This window comes from Cupressus sempervirens, chromosome 3 (genome assembly GCF_028749045.1).
Source record: "Cupressus sempervirens isolate cs-2001-9-10 chromosome 3, ASM2874904v1, whole genome shotgun sequence".
Classification (NCBI taxonomy): domain Eukaryota; kingdom Viridiplantae; phylum Streptophyta; class Pinopsida; order Cupressales; family Cupressaceae; genus Cupressus; species Cupressus sempervirens.
This window is the reverse complement of record NC_143120.1, coordinates 552,318,989-552,345,220: the sequence shown is the minus strand read 5'-3', so window position 1 is coordinate 552,345,220 and position 26,232 is coordinate 552,318,989. Positions and strand designations below refer to the sequence as shown.

The following is a 26,232-nucleotide window of genomic DNA, read 5'->3' as shown; positions in this document are numbered from 1 at the left end:
ATTAAGTGGCTCCATCTCAGTAAAAGGTGCATGCTGAATGCAATAGTTTAAAGACAACTTTTAAGGCACCCATAGATTTTCTGAAGTTACAGCCTTATAATCTCCCCTCAAGGGCAGAGATGTAAAAAGGCTTAAGCCACAAACTTATGAACCCTATAAGATCATATGGAGGATAGAAGGGGTTGCATATGAGTTTGAACTACCAGAATACAACACAATTTACCAAAAAAGAATCATGCATCATGCCTTAAGAGGGCTCTTGGATAATATGTTAAACCTTCCTTGCAGCTGCCACTACTTATGATGAAGAAAAACTGACATTGGAGCTCATGACTACATTGACATCATGGAGAAGACTATGAAACAAAGTCATTCCAAAGTACTTGGTGAAATGGAAAAAATCTTCACTCAAAGATGCAACATGAAAAGTGAGGAAATTTTATCATCGATATATTAAGTCACTTGAGAGCAAGCAATTTTGGGAAGGGAGAACTCTCTCAATCCCCTTTCTCCCACTAAATCTGTTATTTTTAAACAAAAATAGTGTTCCTTTACATTGATAGTACATTATAAAGTAGTAGAAATAATAATAAAATAAAAGATAATATAGTAAAATCAAAAAAAATGAAAGCAAATTTAGTTATGATGCAAAAGTTAGGATCATGTGTCTTAAATAAACAGGGTTTAATGAAAAAATCACTCTCTCATTTGGAGGGTCCTAATTTTCATTTTTGCAAACTACGTTCAACAATGCTACCCCTTGAAAGCAAGTTTGGAGGGAAATATACACGCTACGGAAAGGAACAAGCAAATCACATCATTCATTACCCAAGATTAGAGACTCGGCACTAGCCATCATTAAAGGGGATGCTCTAATTTGGGATCATTCCATTGTAAACCAGCTGCCATTTTTTAATGATGCCATTAAATTTAGACAAATTTCACTAATATGTCTGGGCACTAGTCATCATTGGAGGGTGATGCCCTAAATTTGGGCATATCCCATTGCAAGGCAGCTGCCATATTTGAATGATGGCATTAACTCTGGGCACATTTCACTACAGATCAGACAAGTCATCTGGAGCTGCTGGAAGGAGAATCATTTAGACATTACAATTAAAAACTAGTTCATGGCTCATATGTGGTACAAGCTTATCACTGATCTAAATTTGCAATAGCAACCAAGAGTGATGTGGTTGTTGGTTTGCTACACCCCATGCACACATATTTGGAGGCGAAGGAGATCCAGATCTCTACTACTTGACCAAAGTTTGCATATCCAATCCCTTGATTTATATATTGTATGTGCATATTCATATTTTATCCCATTGCAAACCAGCTGCCATTTTTGAATGATGGCATTAAATCTGAACACATTTCACTACAGATCAGCCACCCAATAGAGTGTGCAAGTCATCTGGAACTACTGGAAGGAGAATCATTTAGACAATGCAATTGAAAACTAGTTCATGGCTCATACATGGTACGTGTTTATCACTGATCTGAATTTGCAATAGCAACCAAGATTGATGTGGTTGTAGGTTTTCTACACCCCATCCACACCTACTTGGAGGCAAAGGAGATCCAGATCACTACTACTTGACCAAAGTTTGCATATCCAATCCCTTGATTTATATATTGTAAGTGCATATTAATATTTGCCATAAGGTCAACAGCCTATATTGGTAACAAAAGCATTAAATCAGAAATTTCTTATGGATATCATAAAGAGTATTATAAGCTATAGATATGATGTGATAATTCTACCATCATTGGCAATCTGATGATATTTGGGTTCATATACTCAAAGTAAACTTACCAATTTTTTTCCCACTGTTTTCCAGGAGTATTTGTCAAAAATTGGCGTTTCCCTACACCAAAACTGACATTGGATCATGACATGATTTCGACGCAAGTCAAACACAATTTTGAAACATGTCAGATATGATTTTGACTCAAAAGATGCAATTTGACTTTGGAAATAATTTATTTTTGCTCTATAAAACCTCCATTTACCCTTCTACAACACACACAACAGCAAACAAACATTCTATAGTGAAATGCGAAGATTTTAGGTAGATATCAAATTGGTCAAATTATAATTTATTTTTTACCATTTTTTTCTAATATTTCACCAAAAAAAAAACTAAGCCTACACCTGCATCATGATCACACAAAATCAATTAATTGCTTTATCAATGATCGAAGAAATAAACTGATGATACATACCAGCATTGAATTGATCCAATTAACTAAATTTGTGAACTGATTGAAGTTTTTGTTGATCTAAACTAAATTCACTCAATTTATTTAAATTGTTTAGTTTGAATATATATTATAGGTAATATGGTTTACGTTTTAGGGCCCAGAAATTATTTAGCAGAAGGTTGATGGTGTTCACGTGATGAAGCAAAATAAAATGGCTCAACAAGCCTCAATGGTCCCATATTTGTACAATACAACATTTGCCTTTACACAAGAAAAGTGGACAAATTAGAGCAGCATATTCATTGAGATGAGATTGGTCCCTAAAGTAACTAAACTGTGCAAGATGATGTACCCTCCTTATTTATAGAGGATGAGACTGTTGATTTTGAGGTGCAAGCTATTAAGGATGCCTTCACAATAAAAGTAGGGAAAATCAAAGTGTCATTCAATGACATTGATAAGTAAAAGGCATCATTGCCATTGAATTGCAGGGTGGAGACAAGCCACAACCAAGTGCAAGATCCATACACTCTATCACCCAACTATTCACTAGAGTAAGGAAGAGGAAATTGTAATATCCTTTAATTTTTAACTTCCCTAGACATGCAGCTTATGATAATGAATTTAAAAAACAATCATCATGAGTTTATTGTAGTTATCAATTAGTAGCTAGTGATTGTATCCAAATTTCCATGATGATGTGATTTTGCAACTCATGGAGAGTTTTATACATACCCATTTACATATAGCTAACCTATACAAGACGACGAGCCATAGGGTGAAGCTCTTTGGCTAAGAGCCAAGCACTGAGGGGTGTCAATCCTGCCAAATTCACTCAAGGCACTACCCTGGCCTCATCCCATATGATGTCGGACACTTGCACTTAGCAAGAATTGCAAACCAATTTAACATCATCAAGCAAATGGTGTTGTTTTTGTCCCCTTTCATAACCAACATCACTTGCCAAGTTGGAGATGTCTATTTCGACATTGATTTTAAAGGTTTAAACTTCAGACCCATGGGTATAGATTTCTATTCCAATTCCAAAGTGGATATCTATGGTATTGTAATGTCCCCATTGAAATAGGATTTTTAATAAATCAAAAATTAAATAATATAATTATTTAAAAATTAATATTAAAAGAGAATAATATTATATATAGAGTTCCCCTTTATGGAATGGATAGTAGGGCTCCCTCAAGATATTGCACACGGCAAAGATATGCTATCTGCCCTACCTTTATAGCAGCGGGGTTAAGGTTCCCCAACCGATTATTGGGAGTTGCCCCCAGGCAAATGGATGTTGTGTGAAATGCCCAGGATGGGAAGGAAGAAAGGAAGGAAAGGTGGGTAGCCTCTCCATATAGTTCAAGGGGAGGGGCATTCATATTATGGCCCTTACGTTTCTATAGATGCCAAGCTATTGTGACAAGGCTTCACTCCTTTCAGAAGACGGAAAATCTACTCATTAGTTAGGAGGACCATTAGCCCATAGCACATCTATCCTTTATACTTGTTTGACAACATACACTCATTGGTTCATGAAATCATTGGTGAATTCACTGATTATAAACCCTTGCCAAGGAGGATTATCAGAAATGAAGACGCTTCTTCGACAACACCAAGCAAGGATCCCTTTTCTCAACAATTCTAGTTCAAAGAACGGCCACAGCTAACTCACTAAAAACTATCCAGCCAATCGTGCAACGGTTCTGGAGAAGAAATAAACATATATATATATATATCATCATTTAACATAAATAATGTTAAGTAACATGGATCTTTTCTGCAAATGTAATAATATGGCCATTGTAATTGATATGTTCCAAATGTAGATCCCAATCTCTTATAAACATAAGAGTAGGAGACATGTCTCATGAAAAGACATGTTTCTATGATTAATCATTATTAGTTAATATATATTAACAATATAAATCACAATATGTATTATATATAATATATATGTATAATATATATATATATATATATATATATATATATCAACATTGCATCTTACGATTAAATCAATCCAACTGTAGGTATAATCTTAGCTAGGGAGGATTTTTTATGGAACACAATATGTTCTCAAGCATATGGAGATATATCATCTCAAGGTGATACTCCTGGAATGGCATATTTACAGATATCAATATAAATCCATCAACACACACATATATATTAACATATATTACATATGGAATTTTCTTCAATTCACTATGAGGCTAAATTTCTCAACTCTCCCTCTTTAGCAAAGAGAGAATTAAAACAATTATAATACAAGATTTGATCACCACCTTAAGTGTGTTCTATGATAGATTTAAGTTATGGTGTCCGGCAAGATTCGGCCCGAAAAACCATAACAAATTGATTTTCATGGTGTCTGGCAAAATCTTGCCCGAAGAACCATGATGAGTTGATTATCAAGGTGTCTAGCAAAATCCGGCCCGAAGAACTGTGATAAGTTGGTTATTAAGGTGTCCGAAAAAATCCGACCCGAAGAACCATGATAACACTAGCTCCAACACATTTTGGTGTTACGAGATAGATCAACTATTGATAAAGTCGTCACCTTACAATACTTACCTTCTGGCTAATATGTTCATTATCATGACTTCCAGCACTTTGGGACAACAACTTAATGAAGTCTATCATGATAATAAGTATACCATTTATAAGATTGTCACCTTACAATGGTTACCTTTTGTTTATATATGTCAATAAAAGATCGTCACCTTTCATTACATATCATATGTAAAATAGTAACCACCATGAACCAAGTCAAAGGGTGGTACAAAGGCTTTCACCTCAATTCTATCTCATAGAGAAGAATACATTACAATAAATTTTACTTAGAACTTCTCATAGAGAAGATATCATTTACAAAGGATTGCACCTCAAAATTCTGCCTCTATACATTGATACTAGGAAGTCAGGTCCTCTAGTTACTTCTTCAGAAACTCTCTTCACCCAACGATGCCTGTCGAACTCACTCTAAATCTAATATTAATCTTTTGATTTTCTAGTGATAAGTCATTACTTTTTCATGATGTACGCAGTGGTAGGCCCATTAAAATCATGCAATCATACACATGTATTTCTAGACTCCCTCTGAGTATTAATCTTCTAAGCTCTTGCGTTGCCTTAGAAGAAGTTCATACTCCCTCTTAATGTAGAAAAATCTCATAATCTCAATCATCAAAGATGTTTCAAGAGCCTCATTTTATCCTTCTTGATCATCAATGTCTTTGGAGCTACTGTCATTAGATTGAGTGTGCACAATATTTGGTAGCATATGTAAAGTACCAACCTTCTTTTCCTATAAAAATATCCTCAAACACAAAGCAAAAGATCAAGGCAAATATCCCTCATAGTATGTATAGAATTACAAATAAGAGAGAGACTACAAGAGTAGATAAATGTAAAAGATAAGAATAGTTATCTATACATGAAGATTCAGAAATTTTCTTCTTAGATTATTTTATAATGGAACATCTCCCCTCTAAATAAGGTTCTAGTGGGAATGGAACATTGACTATTATCCCCCCAACAATGTAAAATTTCCACTCATTCTTTTATTTTTATTTATTTTTTGAATAATGACAACTCCTTTCTAAGTTCCAACTTGCTATTTTTGTTCATTGAAGGTCCAAACATTCATTTAGCTTAACAGTAGAAGTAAACATGTCCCTCCATTTTCTCAAACTCATCCACAGTACGCCAATATCTTGATTATGATTGTGCCTCATGGATGAATCTTTATTGGAGCGCTAGTACCTCATCCAATTTGTGGGTAGATCAATAGTACTATCGACGTACATTGGGAACACTTGTGTTACATTCCTCACCTTAGAGTTATGTGGTAGGCAAGGGTAGGCAAGGCAGGTAATTTCATATGCCTTCCACATACCCAAAGTTCTACTTCAAAGTCTTTCCGTCTTATGATTCTAATTTGTTGATCATGAGAGCTAATTAATGATATGATTCATCATTCACAAAGGGTGTGTGACAATTATATGAGTAGAGATTATTAAAATTTAGATATAAAATACATCTCCCCATTTTCTGGCCTGGTTTTACAGATTTTGTATAATGATCATTCCCTCTCTGTACTATTTCCCAACGACATGTTTCTGCAATTAGATTTTACTGAGTAGATTATATTTGTCATCACCATCTTATAGGGACATTTTGCTATCGAGCCCCAGTCTGTATATGGGCAGGCATTTTAATTCCAGGATTTAGCGGTAACATAATAGTTGATGTGAATACTTATCTACGATATCATGCACTTATTATCTTCTCTAGAAATCATCCATATCTCTACAATTTAACCTTCATAGATATCCCTCTTAGTTGTTCTTGTCGATTCCTCAGTTGTAGTGATTTAATTTGATAAAATCATGCTTTCTCCTAAAGTTAAAATCGGTATTAAAGATCTCAACATCTTGATGAATTCTTCATAGTCGTTGGCTTAATATCTTATATATAGTATTAACTGGATCTCTAGGTCCATGCTTTGTGCGTTGATGTCTCCAGGATAATTCTCGTCCCTTTTGTATTTCTTTTGATCGGGAACAAGGTTTTGACTGATGAATAAGATGAGTCGCCAATATCTCTTTTTCTTCCCATTTGAATATATTTGCCTTTATTATCGTAATTGATATTTGTGTTTTGGTTTGATATTCCCAACCATAGTATATGACAAAGATCTTCCACCCGTCATTGTTCATCTCCTTTGTATTCTGCTCCTTGCGAATATTTAGTTCTTTGAAGAGTAGTTATCTCTTTACATTAATCAAATATATTTATCTTCAATCATGAACAACCGGCAAAGAACAAACAAATACATTCAAAGACCCATTAGTATTTGGCAGGATACATGGAACCAAGTAACGACGAAGGAATGTGGATTATCATAGAATGAAATATATATTAAAAGATACCATAATGGTGACCTCTAGAGTGCATATTATCGAGTAATGATGCCAAAACAAGATACTCTATATAAGGAAGCTAACATTCATAATCTGAGATATAACATCCTCTTGTTGAGATAATGTATTGTTGTGGGTAATTCAAAGCAATATTTTATGCCAACAATAAAGCGCTAAGTCTGAGACAACAATCAAATACATTCAGATTTGATTGACAAGAACAGGATTATGGGAGAGGATAATGGAAGCGTCTTTGTCAGAAATGGAGACATACAAAGTTAGCACACCAAAACACAAATATCAATTACAATAGCCATATTATTACATTTGCAGGAAAGATCCATGTTATTTAACATGGTATCCTTATATAGAATATCTTGTTTTGGCATCATTACTCGATAATATACACTCTAGAGGTCACCATTATTGGTATCTTTTAATATATATTTCATTTGATGATAATCCACATTCCTTCGTCGTTACTTGGTTCCATGTATCCTGCCAAATACTAATGGGTCTTTGAATGTATTTGTTTGTCCTTTGCCGGTTGTTCATGATTGAAGATAAATATATTTGATTAATGTAAAGAGATAACTACTCTTCACAGGACTAAATATGCGTAAGGAGCAGAATACAAAGGAGATGACCAACGACAAGTGGAAGATCTTTGTCATATACTATGGTTGGGAATATCAAAACATAAACAAGATATTTTAATTATTTCAGAAATTGCCTTCAATCAAATAACAAAATATACTTTATCGTTTGTGAATAAAGTAGTTTGGGGGTGTTCATGAGAACCTAGCAGACAATGCATTGAATATTTTCACCTTGCCATGCTGTAATCACAGTGTTATTGGGTGGATGCATAAACAACAGGTTTGATACAGTGCAATTGTTGCAAAACTTTGCGTACTGAATTTGTGTAAACAGGCAGCCTAAATGCTTTATAGTCCCAAAATCTTTTCACAGCCGTTATTGCATGCACTCTGCAGTTACTAATGCTTGTCTACTGCTAACCAATTCATAACTATTATTGATGATTATCCATCTTAAATTGTCGCCATATTATATTTGCCGCAGTCCATGTGTTTGATGTTTTATTATAAAGATTATATAGGCACGATATCTTTTGAGCCACACCTTATATATCTCAGGAATAATTTTATTGAATAGTTGTCAGTATTTTCAATTTGTATGTTCAGATCATGATGAATAATACCTCTGAGCAAATGTTCCCGCATTTTAGTTGCTACCGTGATCTTTACATACTCTAGTCACCATAGTAATGACAAGTATGGCTTAATCTATTCCTCAGGCATATGAGTTGATTAATGTGGCTTAGAATTGTTGTAGTTGGTCCTTTGATTGCTAAAGTCACATTATATGTTGATAATAAACCAATTGAATGATGGGAATTCTCACAGTAATCATGTGCAGTATGAACTGAATTTGTATCTGAATTATAGATTTCGCTCGACTATAATATATCCTTTTAATATTTTTTATACTTCTGAATGACTAAGGAAGGAGTATGTTGATTAGATTTCTTTGTTGATATGTATGTAGCTATACATCTTTTCTCTTTTCCTCACTACTGATTGCTTCTTCTGAGCCAAAACTTTTTTGATCTTCAATATAATAATAAGTTGTATTCCCTTTATATCGTTCTATTTCCTTGCTCACTTTATTTTCTTCTTGATTATGATGAAATCTGTTTACATTTGCAACTAGGCTCTGATACCACATTAAGTAACATGGATCTTTTCTACAAATGTAATAATATAGCCATTGTAATTGATATGTTCCAAATGCAAATCCCAATCTCCTATAAATATAAGAGTAGGAGACATGTCTCTATGATTAATCATTATTAGTTAATATATATTAAAAATATAAATCACAATATGTATTATATAAATAATATATATGTATAATATAATAAATAATATAATATAATATATATTTATAATATTATATATATGTAGTATAATTATAATATTGTATATATACGACATATATATATCAACATTGTATTTTACAATTAAATCAATCTGACTGTAGCTATAATCTTAACAATTAAGAATATTAAGTCAATAAAACTAGCCTTAATAGGAACCTTAATATTTATTTATATAAAGAGATAGTTTAATAAATAATAAAAGGAATAAATATTACTCTAAGAATAATAGTTAATAAATAACAGTCAAACATGACATAATAATATTAAATTATCTAAAGTTCAAAAGTTCTGTGATGCTAAATAAAACACTGATATGTCATCAGGGATAAACACAGAGTATATCGAATAGTATTTAGATCCTACAAGTGATGAACGGCATAGAACAGAGAATAAAGATGACAGAAAAATACATAATGAAGCAAGTAAATAAATAAGTGACAATAGAGGATGATTAGTGAGGAGTTTACAAGGCACAAAGATGAGTATTCAATGAAGCGACATGAAGCCTGATCAATAAAGAGACAGAAATAGTAAGATTGAGAGTAATTTTGCTGTTGTTGAGCAAACAGCCTTTAGCTTTGAACTCATATATACCAGAAATGTATATTGGTGCAATATCCTTGAAATTCACGGGATAATTAAGCCAAGCAAGGTATCAGGCAGATTACCGTCAATAAATTCATTTCATTAGATCCATACAAAGGATCCGTACAGACACACATAGTCGCCTATATTAATACAAGTTTTATCCAATAAAATGATATCTTGGAAAGAATCAATGAGAAGACAGCAATGTGAGCAATACCAATTTAAAATACAATGGTTATACAATAATGGCTAATCAATCGATCGTACCAACATCAACTATATTGTCTTATAAGAGCACGATAAAAATAAACTCTGCTTCCATTTTGCCGCTAATTAACTTCTTTATTGAATCAACTCTGAATCCAAATGGTACAGTCAATATAGTATTGTCTAATCTAAGGTATAGATGATGCTTATTGACCACCATTGATGAGCAGTAAAAATAATAAACAAATGCTAGTCTAAACCGCTGAAGTGATTAAGATAGGGTGGACAATAATTAAATTAAAATAAATAGATATGGAAAAAAGAAACGGGGAGACATAATCCTGTCAGCACATCAATATCCAGGGAAGAACACAAAAAACACAGCAGCAAGCAGGGCTGAGTACTAAATAACAATCAACGTTCAATTGAGAACCAACATCTTCAGGAAAGGAGAGAAGACAAGCTCTATCCAGCGAATAAAAGGTCAAGGATGATTCAGAGAATAAACATTAGAATTCTATGAAACTGAGATTATATCAATAAGGAATCCAATAATTAAAATATTTAAATTCAATTGAATAATAAAGGCATATAATTATATACCAAATCCATACATGTACCTTGGGAGCAATAGCATCTGAAAATCAATCAATATATTATATACATCTACAAGTAGAGAAAAAAATCTCACATATCCAGGGCATCATAAGACCGTTGTTCCACTCATATCTGGTAGTATTTCATGGTTTTTGGGTGCGAACATAATTTAACACTTCAAGAATAGAATATATTTTTTGGGAGAAGTCTCCTATGGTTGATGTTTCCAGAGCAATGCCCTAAAAACCAAGTCAGTCAGATAGGGGACATTATAGGTATGCTATGCCTGTGCAAACTTTATCATTCAAGGATTACAAAAAGAAAAACAAGTTCTTGTTTGTTCAACAAATCATAGTCAGAATTGAAGGTTTCTTGGTCGTACATGCCTACAGCATAATATATAGCATAGTAACACGGAGATGCGTCCCCCCTCTTTTTTGCCCCAAATCTCAGAGATTTGGATGCACTAGGGACTTGGGGACTCCGTTACCCCGTCCCCAATGGCGCCATCGGATTCCACCACCTCCACCGAGGATGGGGGATGTCTCGGTGTTGACTATTTGTTGATTTGACTATTTATGTTCAATGTTCAATGTTCCAATTCAATGCAATGTTTAAGTATTTACTTGTTTACATCTTTATATCTTATATTGCAATACATCTTTTCATAACTAGCCATTTAAGTACCATATGTATATGATGCAGTGCAGGGAAGGAGAATCCCCAAAGGAGATGTCCTAGCAAGAAGCAAGAAGCAATAATGACAAGATCTGATACCAAATCACAACTCTTTATTCATAGATATAACTAATTACATGCAATATGCCCAGCTGTAAGGCCTTCCGAGTTAGGGCCAATACAAACAGCAATTACAAAATCAGTTCTGCACGATCCAACCAGATCCACTTACAAATCCAATCCTAGCTAGTCCAAATACACAACTGGATAAGAACACCAAGAAGAATCCACACTTGTACCCTCAAGTCCACCAAGCAATCCTCTGGTTCTCAAGCTGCAGCCCTAGCTCTTCAAAATTCGCATCTACACTTCATTCCTCCAAAAAAAAATGAATCCCCAAAAGACTCCACAAGACCCCTTATTTGTACTTGCCAAAATGGCTTACAACACATTCTAGAACATTACAAAACAAAAAGGCTGACCCAAAGATGGTCGGTGCACATCCCAAGACAAGATCTAATCATAAACATCATGAACGAAATAAATCCCGCAAGTTGGCTCGCACCAAAAACGCAAGAAACATGTCCAAAATGCTAACACTAGGCATCAACAGGAAAACTTGGCACATGAAGGATCACTCGGCACCCACTAAAGAACTCGGCACACACTACAAAACTTGGCACATACTGCAGAGTGAGATGGGATAATACGCTAACCCGAGTGTTAACACGATGTGGGATAACCTCAACTCGACTAAAAATACAAATTTACTTGCACTCGGCAATTGCTGCAACTTGGCAATGACTGAAACTTGGCAACAACTAGTAGAATGAACACAAATGAGCAAGATAACACATCAACCAAGGATGCTCCTGCATCAAACACCCCAAGTTCAAAAATATGTTCTAGAAGCTGGAAGAACATCTTATGCAATTCAACACATAAATCCCAAACTGGTTCTTCACATACATGTCCTCCAACTTGCACACTCTTTCCCTTGTTTTTCTTCTTCTTTTGTACATCTATCTTAGGTGTGCTACAGGTCTTCTTTCCACACTAATTTTCAACCTTCTCAGAATCTGCCAACTCAACTCAGTTGCCAATACTTAGGTTCCTCCTACTGAGCTCTTCATTCTGTAAAGGAATCAGGGAAAACTTCCTACCACCTTTCTCAACAGTAATGACATTCTTGACACAATCATGCACAGCCTTGCAATCATACTGGCAAGGTCTACCAAGTAACACATGACAACTGTTCATATCCACAATATCACACAACACTTGATCCTTATACTGCCCAATCTGGAAATCAACAAGGCATTGCTCCCTTACTTCCAAAGCATGCTCACCTTGCAACCAGCCAATCCTATAAGGATAAGGATGTCTCACTTTCTTCAAACCAAGTTTCTAAACCGTCTCCTCAGCGACAAGGTTATCAATACTACCACCATCCACAATCACCTTGCAGATTTTGCCACTAGACTTACAACAAGCCTGAACAAACTAGTCCTCTGACAAGAATCCAATGTTCTTCGACCCACCAGTACTCACCGAGCCAGCAAATTCTCTCCTTGCTCAAGCTAACTGTCCTAAACTTCAACCTCATTCACAACAGCAACTGTCCTACCAACCAAACATTCAAAAGATCTATGACCTTCTTTGCCACATTTGAAACAATTACCTCTGAACACACCTCCACCTGTCCTCCTTTTCTGATCAACAGGTTTTGATTCACCTTCTGCACTCGATTTAGCTTGTGCTAAGCTATCCTACTTCTCCTTTCCTCAAGGATTTCCTTGATGTTTCCTCTCTTCAACTCTCAAAGCATACTAATAAGCATCCTCAACCAAAGGAATATTTAGCATACCAAGCTCATCCTGAATATTGAATCTCAAAATCATTTATGTACCGAGCTACCTTTTCCTTTGATAATTCTTTGTGCCTAGACCAAATAATCAACTTGTAGAACTCCTCAGTATAATCCTTCACAGTCATATCCTTCTGTTATAGATTCTACAACTTCTTAAACAACTCAAGTTCATAATCCACAGGAATGAACTTAGCTTTCAACTTAGTCACCATCAATCTCCATCTAGAGATCTTCATTTCACCTTCCTCCCCTCCGTCTCTTTGCAGTTCCTTCCACCAAAGAGCAGCATGTCCCTTCAACTTAGTTCATGCCAACCTTACTCTGAGTGGATCCTCAATATCCTCAAGCTCAAAGTAGTCTTCCAATTCACCAATCCAATCAATCAAGTCTTCAGGATTCAAAATACCTAAAAGATTAGAAACCTCCATCTTATGCTTCAGCTTCAACTAAGATCCAGGTCGAGCAAACTGAGCAGGCCTAATTCCAATAGGTCTCTCCACAAGATCAGTTATGTCCTCACCACTCAATCTAGCAACTTCAAAGTCTTCGGCAACTTCCTCATAACTACCTTCAGTTTCCACATGCCTAGGTACGCCACCTAAAGCACTCACGATTTCAGCAATCATGTCACTCTTCATTAATGCTATCTGAGATCTGAAACTGGCTTTAACCTTCTCCATCCCAGATTTGAAATCTACTTTAACCTTCTCTAAGATCCGTTCTTCTACAGCATCACTAAGATCATCAATCGCCCTAGGGTCCAATCTTCTTGGAGGTATCTTCCAAGATTTTCACAAACCCTAAGCAATAGATCCACAAATCTAGAAGATTGATCGGCTCCACCAAATCAACCTTCTCCAACCCACGATCATGGTGCAAACTACCTCAACTTCGGCGATCTGTCTACACACTCAGGAACAACCTTCGCATACCACGTGACGCAGTGCAAGCCAGGAGAATCCCCAAAGGAGATGTCCTAACCCCAAGCACATAAACACACAACAGAAACACAACAGCAAGAAGCAATAATGACAAGTTCTAATACCAAATCACAACTCTTTATTCATAGATATAATTGATTACATGCAATGTGCCCAACTATAAGGCTTTTTGGGTTAAACACAAACAGCAATTACAAAATCAGTTCTGCAAGATCCAACCAGATCCACTTACAAATCCAATCCCAGCTAGTCCAGATACACAACTGGATAAGAACACCAAGAAGAATCCACACTTGTACCCTCAGGTCCACCAAGCAATCCTCTGGTTCTGAAGCCGCAGTCCTAGCTCTTCAAAATTCGCATCTACACTTCATTCCTCCAAAAAAAAAATGAATCCCCAAAAGACTCCACAAGACCCCTTATTTGTACTTGCCAAAATGGCTTACAGAACATTCTAGAACATTACAAAACAGAAAGGTAGACCCAAAGATGGTCTGTACACATCCCAAGACAAGATCTAATCATAAATGTCGCGAAGAAATAAATCCCGCAAGTTGGCTCTCACCAAAAACACAAAAAAATGTCCAAAATGCTGACAATCGGCATCAACAAGAAAACTCGGCACATGAAGGATCACTTGGCACACACTAGATAACTCGGCACCCACTGAAGAACTCGACACACATTGCAAAGTGAGATGGGATAACATGCTAACCCGAGTGTTAACACGTGGTATAACCTCAACTCAACTTAAACTACAAATTTACTGGCACTCGACAATTGCTACAATTAGCAATGACTGAAACTCGGCAACGACTGGTAGAATGAACACAAATAAGCAAGATAACACCTCAACCAAGGATGCTCCTGCATTAGTATAGTATACCAAACCCCCTCTCCGTCCTCGCCACCGTTCCCCCGCCATCCTCCAACCGTCCCCAAATTAAGGCCCCTGTCCCCCCGTCCTGGAAACTTGTACCCCCGTTTCGTCATCCCCATGTCCCCCAGGGTGGTGTAACTATGCTATATAGCCTAAGAAGGGTAATGTGTGACTTCCAAAGACTAGCACATTAGCAAAGCTTGGCCATTAACCAAAACTGATCTACATAACAATAGCACTTATTCTACTACGATTAGCCTACACTTTGTCCCACATTTGCTGCAACTACCTTATTAGACCTATCAGTATTGTACAACAACATACCAGCTAGTTCATATAATCTAACTGCATTCTTATTTCCCAACAACCACCAATATTCCGTATATGCACAACATAGGAATGTCCCCTTTTGGGATAACCTTAAATCTTGCCCTAAAAATCACAAGTTTGATTAAATAATAAATATAGCTAATTAAAAAAACTTACCAATTAACAATTGTTTTTCCATCACAAATTTTGGTTTAGCAACTACAATAATGTTAGTCAAAAATTGAAATGTAATGCAAAAGGTCAATTATTTCCATAAGGCAAGGGAACCGATAATATATTTAATCAATCACGTTAACAATCATATAGATATTTAAGTTAAATAACCTCACTCAATGGGATCTAATCAATAGTTGTATTTCCATGAATAAACCTTAATAAGTGTTGCCAGACTTTTAGTCTCCCCCTTTTAAGCTTCTAGTTTGGAGTCAAATTAATGCAATTATGTCTAAGTGTCAAACTCTAGGTTGACATAAGTGGCTTTTTCTTATCATCATTTGTCTTTAAGCTTGCCTATGTGGGATTTCAGAAATTCCCTGATCCAACTTCTCCCCCGACCCTCGATTGAGGGACTCAAGAAAATCAAGTGCGTCAAGGTCTTAGAGGTCTTAGGATTGGGAGGCATGGTTGTTGAGCGTCTCCCCCTGATGAGAAGAAAGCCAAAATCTCAAATTGGATCATCAAAAGTGTGGAAGTATGCTCTTTTCGAAGTTTCTCTTGTTTGTCTACTTCTCCGCCGGAAGCGAAACTCATGCAATGAGTCTCTGACATTTGATGAAAGACAATCTCCAGATGAAAACTAGTAAAGGAATACAAGGTCACATTCAAAGTAGCATATATAAGGCAAACGACTCCCTGAATTGCCCTAGAAATGAAGAAACGACTCAATTTTATGTAGAATCGAAGATGCACCTCTATGACTATGCCCTCGCAAGAGTAGTTTGGAACCTAGTTTTCCGACAGAGGGAATTTAGCTCCATTTTTTGTGATGGAAATGATGGATACATACACAGGGAGTCTGCATTAAGTTGCTCAAACAAGATCATGTGTCCTAAGGTGAAGAAATGCGAAGTGGTGGGCGTCCTCGGAAAAAGCTCATTTCGGGTGTACAGCGAAGCTAGACTTCCATTTTCCAAAAACATAGACCTGGCTCATTCCATGAAGCATGAAGTTGGATTTTTGTATTCTGAAGGTGCCTAAAGGGATTCTAAACCAAAACGAGCTATCTATGAGGCACCTCGAAGCTGAAGTGAGATGATTTCCCCCTTGTCAGAAATCACCCCTACAACTATGACTCCGAACAATGGAGCACCCCGAAGGGCACTTTTCCAAAAGTGTGAATTTGTCCATTTTATGAGCTATGCATATGGAGTTTTTCATTCTAGAAATGATTGAAGGTATTCTAAGTAAGAAAGAACCATTTTGGAGTGTCTCACAGATAGGAATTGTTATGTCGGAATTTGGCCATTTTCAATGAGTTGGTGTACCTGCGACATTAGTTTTTCAAAGAAGCACATTAGAACGAGTGCTAAAGGCATGCGCATGAAGATTTTGATTCCTAGAGTTATTTAGAGAGGCCTTAAGTCAAACGATCATATGATTTCCCCCTTGTCAGAAATCACCCCTACAACTATGACTCCGAACAATGGAGCACCCCGGAGGGCACTTTTCCAAAAGTGTGAATTTGTCCATTTTATGAGCTATGCATATGGAGTTTTTCATTCTAGAAATGATTGAAGGTATTCTAAGTAAGAAAGAACCATTTTGGAGTGTCTCACAGACAGGAATTGTTATGTCGGAATTTGGCCATTTTCAATGAGTCGGTGTACCTGCGACATTAGTTTTTCAAAGAAGCACATTAGAACGAGTGTTGAAGGCATGCGCATGAAGATTTTGATTCCTAGAGTTATTTAGAGAGGCCTTAAGTCAAACGATCATTTAGATGAGTAAGTTTCAATTAAATCTGAGTTGTGTCAAAGTTTCCATGTTTCAGCTACTCCTCCAAACAATGGAGCACCTTTCAAGCCACTTTTCCAAAAAAGCATATTTGGAACATATCTCTTCATAGAACCGGAGGGCACTTTTCTGAAAGTGTGAATTTGTCCATTTTATGAGCTACGCACATGGAGTTTTTCATTCTAGAAATGATTGAATGCATTCTGAGTAAGAAAGAACCATTTTGGAGTGTATCACAGGCAGGAATTGCCATGTCGAAATTTGGCCATTTTCAGTCCGTTGTACCTGCGACATCAGTTTTTTGAAGAAGCACACTAGATTGAGTGTTGAAGGCATGTGCATGAAGATTTCGATTCCTGGAGTTATTTAGAGAGGCCTTAAGTCAAATGATCATTTAGATGAGTAAGTTTCAATTAAATTTGAGTCGTGTCGGAGTTTCCATGTTTCAACTACTCCTTCGAACAATGGAGCACCTTTCAAGCCACTTCTCCGACAAAGGATATTTGGAACATCTCTTCATAGTAGGAACGAATATTCTTTCGGAAATGCTCATATCTTGCTTCTCCAAGTAAATGTGACTAATTATAAAAGAATTTCGAAAAAGTAGTGAAAAAACTTCTCCCTTTTCGAGAGCGCACTCCAAATGCTACTTCCTCGAAAAGGTTAAGTATATTGCACCTTTTGTTAAGGGCTCAAATTTAAAGGCCTAATATTCTTCGAAGATTCCCATATTATACTACTCCAAGGGAAAGTGACCAATTATAATGCCCTTTCGGAAAGAATGAAAATGGACACCTCCAGTTTCGAAAAAGCACCTTAAAGGCCATTTCTCTGACGAGCTATGTTAAATTGCAATTTGTGGTAGCAGCCCAGCTATGAAATAGAATATTCGGTCAGAGATGCCAACATTGTGCTTCCTAAAGGCGCCTAAGAGAGAAAAATGGCTAAGTATAAGGGTTTTCGAGAAAATCGATAATGAAGTTCTCTACAACCAGAAGTTCACCTAAAGTGTCGCAATCCCAATAGAGGCAAATTGTGACGTTTTTAAGCTTTTCGAGAAAGCAGTGGAAGTCACACTCCTTCGAAATAACTAAAAGGGAGTGTTGCAAAAAGACAAAGGTAAGGCTTCTTTCCTAATTGGGGTAATGAGCATCGTTTTCGGATTCTCCCATCAAAAGCCACTTCTCTGAAAGCCTGAGAATCGGAAAAGTCCATTCTCCACTGCGCCAAGAGTTAAAGACTAAAACTCATTGTGCAACTTCCTGTTAATAGTGGATTTGATATGAAATGGAGTCGTTAACCAACTAAATTAAATGCAAATTCAATCGTTGCAACATTAAAGGAGAAATCTAAGTTAAGGGTTCATTATTCACTCCTGTGACGTGGGAAATTCAATGCCCAACGTTCAAATTTGAATTCAACAAGAATGAATTGTTGGTAAGTTCACTTCTGCATATTGCAACTGGCACAATTTCATGATTAGTGCGAGTTTTCTTGCTCTGTGGGATGTTATATAGCGAATGGTCGGAAGGATTGGTGGAACCAATCGCTTGCCTGGATTAGAGAGTGAGCTTAAGAGTTATACAAACACGTCTCTTAGATTTTATAATCTCAAAGACTTCCATAGAAGACTCAACAATCAGGCCATTCTAACTATCACTCTAAAGCTTAAAGTGAGTGGGCTTGTGGAGGCTGTTGGTTTTCCAATGGTCGTTTAGGCGCCAAAGCTTGTTAAGAAGTGCATAACCAAATATAACCCAGCGATAAAGAAAATTATGATGACGGACAACTCTGTCTTGCTCACATTTGACAAAGGATTGATGCAGAGTGCTTATGGGATTCTAGAAAAATCCGAATACTATGATATTGACTTTGGTTCATCCGCATCAATGTTTAATGAGAAGAAAACTCTAAGGCGAGGAGACATTTTGACAACATGGTTCCAACCATAGAAGAGCAAAAAGAGTAAACTTCCAAAGACGTTCGAAACCAATCTTAAGCAAGAAATTGTGCATATCTTGGCCCTACTTCTGAGGTTAAAAGGATATGAAGAACTTTGAATTTCATGGAGCACCCTTTCTTCTTGGTGCAAACGGCCTGTGTGGATGGCCAATATATTGATTGGGCCCAAATTATCTGTGATGAATTTACTAGTTGGATGGGCTCAACTAAGGCATTTAAGCAATTTTATATGTCTTCCTATCTCATATATGTCTTAGCAACACATCATCTGTGGCTAGGCTTTCCCTGTATTGAAGACTTTGATGAGACCACGAAGGCGTACGACTTCTACCCTTGCTTGTAATTAGAGAAGATCTATGAGGAGTATGCAAAGGTGGATGATGCCTTTACTATGAGATTGTGTAGAGAAATTCAACGGTGTCCAAAGAGAGGATTTTCACCTGAAGCTATTTCAATGGTGACCCAATTCAGATGTTGCTTCATCCAATTCTCAGTGTTCTCCTACATAAGAATTGGTGGACTCAATGGTTTCCCATAGAGACTACCAAGGTATCCAAAGGATAAGATTGTGTTAATCAAATTATGTAGACAAGTGCTAGAAGTCAACACCCTATGTGTTGGTTCCCAAAACCACAGATTGGAAATCCAAGAGCCTGTCACTTCTCCAATAGGACTTCTCCATCAATTCTAGCCAACGAACGGGAATACTCCTTGATTCCCTTGCACTTCAAGCTCTGCTACACCTTGGCGGGTAGACCTCCTCAAACCTAATCACATGGTTCAGAGTTTTTCTAAAGCGAATTTAAGCTTTGGAGTTTTACGACTGGCAAGGTCCTCAAACTCAATTAAAATAAAAACTGGATGCTGAGTGTTTGAATTGACTATTTTGTAGAATATTTGTAAATAATGGATTTGATGCTTGTAGGAAGGAAGAAATTGATTTTCTGAGTTCAATAATATAAAGACCGGTGCCTCTGCTCATCCAAGTAATAGAGTCAACTTTAGTGAATTTTTACGTACAACTTCATAAAGTTCTTAAGCACTTATATTGCCAACAATTAAATAATCAAGATGCGACAAACCAAATATTACGCAATCTTAAATTAGTCCAAATTGAATTTTAACTCCTCTAGCGGGGAGACAAACTGTACACAAATACGGAAACAACTTAATATTCACAATATCTGTGATGATCAAATTGAAAATGCTAAATGACCATGTCCACTTATCCAACATTTAAATTGTATACAAATTCCAAAAAATAATTATAAAGGACAATTCATCAGCAGTTTAAATCTCCACGCCTTTAATAATAGACAAAGAACATTTATTTTTATTATAAAAATAAAATAATGGAATTTATATTACAAAATCATAGTGTTGCTCCTTATCCCTCCATACAATAATAAATATAAAATACTTTCTCCAGAATCTGAATGTGAATGTCCGAATGTGTCTTATCTCCCTTTTTTAAATTGACTTTGTCTTTCATTTTATATCTTGAATACTGTAAGACATGACTTATCAAATAAAAAGTCACAAATCTTAAGATTATATCTTCTCAAACACAATTCTTAATAATATTAAATCTTTACGGAAGCACCCTTTGAGAATAATCATCAGGTCTTTTAATTATTTACATCATCTTCACAAACTATGATTAAATATAAGTCTGTCATTAATCATTTTTAGCTTTCCGGGCTTGTTTGATAAAAAACTATTGTTGCCTCTTCATTGAGAATCAACCGAAATCCCAAATTATTTCCTTGTGCATTGAGAAAGAATTTATTAGTATCGTATCCAACTCCCAGCAATCAACACCATGATACTATCTTCTACACGTTGATTCTTAAAACGTTGGCATATGTGTTCAAATCTGGGCACGAATGACAGTTGGAATTCACACGGTTTCTGGGAAGACCATATCTGTTGATAGTCACTCATCGCTATTCCCTTGATTTTCATCCGTGATTGCAACTCTTGTCCCCTTGCGGGTGCATTTTATTTCCGGAATGCTCCACTCATTGTATTTGTTCACGCTAATATTCTGAATCTCAATCTTGTGAAGTTTTCAATGTCCCTTACGAGTTTGGAGATTCGTGGTGAAGATGTGTATTGGATTCCAACATCATCGTAATCTGTTATTTTTTTAAAATATCTCACTTTCTATTGTCAATAACTTGATGATAATGAAGTCCAGGTTGTTGATACTGGTGGGTTCTTGAGCATTAAAAAGGGTCTGAACAACATGGAGAAGATTCAGAATTAACATAAGTAGCTAGGGTAAAGTTGAACATCCTTCAATGTGTTGCTGCTTAGTTATGGCCCCTCAATATATCAAATCCTCGATGATTTATGGCCTCTGCTGTAGACAATGTGCCATCTATATCACCTTTGTTCAGTGCCAAACTAGAAGCCCAATCTGGAGTATGTGGATGACCGTAAAGTTTTCTGGGTGAGCTCATGGTAATTGCAGTGCTACAGACTTGTGATTTTTAATGATTGGAACCAATTCTACTTTGTCGCCAACCATCCCAAGCACCAATTTTCTGATTAAACATCTCTTTCTAATGCCAGTTTTTGTGACTATGTTCTATACTTGCTGTTCATGTTTCGCTTATCAGATCTGCACATTCTTCCATAAATTGGTTTGAATCTGCGGGTCACTATACACCTAGCATAGGGAAATCATTGAAACATGTAAATATAATATTATTTGTGGGATAAAAAGGTCAAATAAGGTGCTTAAATGGAGGCACAAATTTGCCAAAAATTTTAGGCTCCATCACTGTGTTCAGCACTTAAGAAAGCGAGAATTCCTTTTGCACTTGTTTTAGAAGCCTACTCATGTGCATCAAGATCTGATGCTAAGAACTTACTAAAAGCTTTTGAGAGCAAGTATAAGTTGAAAGACTATGAAGTCATAAGGCCACAATTTGACCTGTGAATTATGTGAGGGATAATCTTCACTTGGTTCCACCTACAAGCATGTATCGAATATTGAAGATCACTGGGCAGATTACTACACTGAAATTCAAACACGAGAAGTTTTGGTCACGGCTCACAGTGGAGCAAGTCAAACTATACAAAGTGACTATCAATGTGGATGATATAGAGGACAATGGATCTCAATTGTGGTCCTCTACCTATAAAAGACAGAGATCAAAGACAAACCTATTTTGTCTACACCAGAGGGCCCAGAAATTGACAAAATGGAGTCTGATGAATGGAATTATAAAAGGACTGATAAGTGGGTAGAGTGGACGAGAGCCAGAAGAAAGAGGACAGGTGCTACAGGCTCATCTACAAGCATGTCCGGTGGAGCTCAAACAACATCAGCCCCCACTTCTACTACTGCAGCTACCGCTTCTACATCTATGGGACCATCTCAATTTAGTAGGAGGAGGTGATCAACCACCAAATGACAGGAATGTACAAGTCCCTCCTACTTGTGGAGGAGGCTCTCTGCCTGACACGGGTAAAGTTGGTGATACAGAGGCGGAGAAAGAAAAGGAGAAAGAGAAACAGCAGTCAACGGACAAGGATTCCTCCACAATGCCAGTGATTAATCTTGATGGGGACAGTAACCAGCCTGAGAACAATCCACCTGATGGCAGCCCGGATGGAGATGGTCAAGCCCAAATCACTCCACAGCAACAAGGCGGTCGCAACCATGGTAATCCACCTGCATATTTTGTTACTAAAACTGTTACTTTTCCTTTCTCTGGCAGGGAATTGGAGATGCCTCTAGTTGCATGAAGTTATTTGACCCCTCAGCTCTCCAGTCATTGCTTAATGTCCTCAAACTGATTCTTGGTTGGAGGATACCATTGAGAGGAAGAAGAGGAGGATGGAGGATAATGCATCTCCTAAGAATTTGATAGCCCAGGCTATGCAATCACAGACCCCATCCCAGAAGGCTAAAAAGCGAAAGACATTGGCGGCTCTGGCCATTGATGCCAATACTGGACACATGATGATGGAAATTGTTGAACCTCAGAAGGAAGGGAAAATAGAAGAGCTAACCCCAGGATACTTCCAAGTAAGGACACATGAGATGGGACCTCAATTGCACAACACCATGCTCAATGTGTGGAAGTACTCCAACATGAAGATTAAGGATAGATTGGAGGAGCTAATGCAGACAAAGGCAACTTTGAAGGCGAACTCAAATATTGAGCTTACTGACTATATCAGAGCAATGCTCGGGCCTTTAGCTATCGTGCCAGCAGATAGTGCTACTCCAAGCACATTTCATCCAACTGCAGATCAAACTACAGCAAGAGAGGCATTTTGGTCAAACTGGTCACACATGGATAGAGAATTTGAAGACCCGAGGTCCTCTAATCAAGAACCTGGTTAATTTGATTTTGGATGCAGGTAAGTTGAGAGAGGTTGTATCTACTCACCAAGTCTCGATGCAAATGGAGTCAAAAAAGTTAACAGAAGAACTGGAGCTGCTCCAAGAGGTGATAAACATGAAGACTGATGGTGCTATCAGTCTTGGCATCCTTAGAACTGGTAAAGAATCGTTGCTTCATTGGAAGCAATCAATGGAGTTCAAGAAGGAGATCTCGGTAAAGTCTAAGCAAGAGTTGAATAGTGTGTATGAAGATGTGAAGAAGGTGATCGAAAAGGTCTACGTGTACCTTGAGGATTTGCACACCGAGTCGTACGTGACTATGAACAAGCAATTGGTAGACATTGGGTGAATGAAGCAAAGTTCCTAGAATTCATAGAAGAATCCACCAGCCTTGCCAATTTTCAAGATTCTAAGATCCCAAAGCTCATTGCTATTGACGGAACTTTGAAGAGGGCATCTAATAAACTCCACTCAAAGATCACCACGGTGGAGGAACTAACAGAAGATCATGACTACTGGGTGGTCAGAGTAGACAATGTCTACATCCTAAGCATCAAAGAAATCAAAATGGTACTCAATGCATTGAGAGAGCATAAGGCCATCTCGGTTACCCAGAAGAAAAAAAACTGACATAAACAAAAGCATTTCATTCTTCTGATAATTCTTCTTCAGTCTGAATTTTGACAAGTGTCACTCTCTCTCTCACTTCATCTATTATAGCCATTTTTGGCAATTCTCCTCGCATGTATATTTTTGCAACGGATGACTGTCAGTCAATCCTAATTTTGGCTATGCCTCCGCGAACACTTTGATTTGTAATAATGAAATGTAACCGGTCGAATCTCTATGAGGGCCTACAAATGTAAATTTCAAAGATGAATAAAGGATCGGCAAACTTTTGGTGTGATTTGGCTATGTAAATGTGTCTACCTAATTTACTGTGAATGTTTGTCATTCATTTCTTTTTGAGATTAGTCTCCCTTGGAATTGAAAGACAATTGTATGTGATGTTGTTGATTTCTTGCTGATCTGAGTGTTAGTATAGTGTTGATGGGACAAGCAAATTGTATGTTGCCTTTCATATACAATTATGTTTATTTTCCTTCGCTGCATTGCATTTCACAGTTAGTTGCATGTTCATTCTATTACGAGGTAATTGGTAAATACTTGCTTGTTAATAACAGAGACCGAAAGGTCAATTTATACAAAAGAATGAGACGATGTTTCCTTAGGAAACAATCGTAAAGAATAGAAACATTCTATTCCAGAGAAAGCAAAAAACGAAAGCAAACTAAAGCTAAAGATATTTACAAGATAACCATTAACTAATAATAGACGTCTTATCTATTATTGTAATACCCTCCCTTAATAGTTAATCTATCTAACACACCAAGCTGTCCTCTGAATTTGACAAACTTATCAGGACCAAGAGGCTTGGTGAGAATGTCTACAGTCTTATCTATGGTAGGAACATATTGCAGATCTATAGTCCCGTCTTCAACCAGCTGTCGTATGTAATGACAATGAACATCCACATGCTTGGTTCGTTCATGGAAGACTGGATTCCGTGCTAACTTGATAACGCCTTCGTTATCAACAAACAGAGTAGTCGGTCCTGTTGGTGACATTTGCATATCCCCAAGCATCCGACGAAGCCAGACAGCTTCACATCCTGCCTTAACAGTCCCTCTGTATTCAGCCTCTGTAGAAGAGAGAGAAACTGCCTGCTGCTTCTTGCTGGTCCATGTGACTGCACCAGATCCCAAACTGAACACATATCCAGATGTTGACTTTTTATCATCAACAAAGCCTACCCAATCTGAATCTGTGAACCCACTGAGTTTAGGATTAGAACTCCGAGAATACAGAAGTCCATAATCAGAAGTGCCCTTCACATAACGAAGCACACGCTTTGCTGCCATCCAATGATCAGCCTTAGGAGCTGTCATAAAGCGTGAAATATAGCTGACTGCGAAGCTGATATCAGGCCTAGTAGCAGATAGGTAGATGAGGCTGCCTACTAGTTGCCTATACGTAGTATCATCAACGGAAGGAGAATCAGACTTGGCTGATAACTTGAGACCTTTCTCCATAGGTGTAGATGCAGGTTTGCAATCCTGCATTCGGAATTTGTCTAACAAGGCCCTGGCATATTTGGACTGAGAGATGAATATACCAAAAGACTGTTGCCAAACTTCAACACCTAAGCAATAATGCATGAGCCCAAGGTCAGTCATATCAAAAGACTGGCATAAGTGTTGTTTGATTCCCTGAATCAAAAATGCCGAACTGCCAGTGATGATCAGATCATCCACATAGATAACCAGAAGGATGATGTCACTGTTAGTAGTCTTGATGTACAGATTTGAATCTAAAGAACTCCTCTTGAAGCCTTGATCACTGAGGTACATATCAATCTTGATGTACCATGCCCGAGGGGCCTGCTTCAAACCATAGAGAGCTTTTACCAATCTGAGAACCTGATGGTCTTTACCAGCAACCTTGAAACCAGGAGGCTGCGTCATGTAGACCTCTTCATGGAGATCACCATTCAGGAAAGCACTCTTTACGTCCATCTAATGGACCTTCCAGCCAAACTGTGCTACCATGGCTAGGACTAATCTGATGGTGCTCATCTTTGCAGTAGGAGCAAAGGTCTCCTCACAATCAATGCCCTGACGCTGAGAAAAGCCCTTTTCCACTAAACGAGCTTTGTACTTATCCAAAGTACCATCTGATTTGTATTTGATTTTGTAGA

At 37.1% G+C, this 26,232-nt stretch overlaps 1 protein-coding gene across 3 annotated transcripts in view; it reads right to left on the bottom strand.

The window, feature by feature from the left end:
• Positions 1 to 26,232, bottom strand: part of LOC149567614 (uncharacterized) — a 131,846-nt gene that overhangs the window by 38,851 nt on the left and 66,763 nt on the right. Inside the window, exon 7 of one of the 3 annotated variants that reach the window (XM_089820863.1) lies at positions 1,819 to 1,871. The exons of the other annotated variants lie outside the window; for them this stretch is intronic. Coding sequence (XP_089676989.1) covers positions 1,854 to 1,871 — 18 coding nt within the window. The 3' untranslated portion in view covers positions 1,819 to 1,853. Of the gene's footprint in view, positions 1 to 1,818; positions 1,872 to 26,232 lie in introns of those variants that run through there. 3 annotated transcript variants of the gene reach the window in all.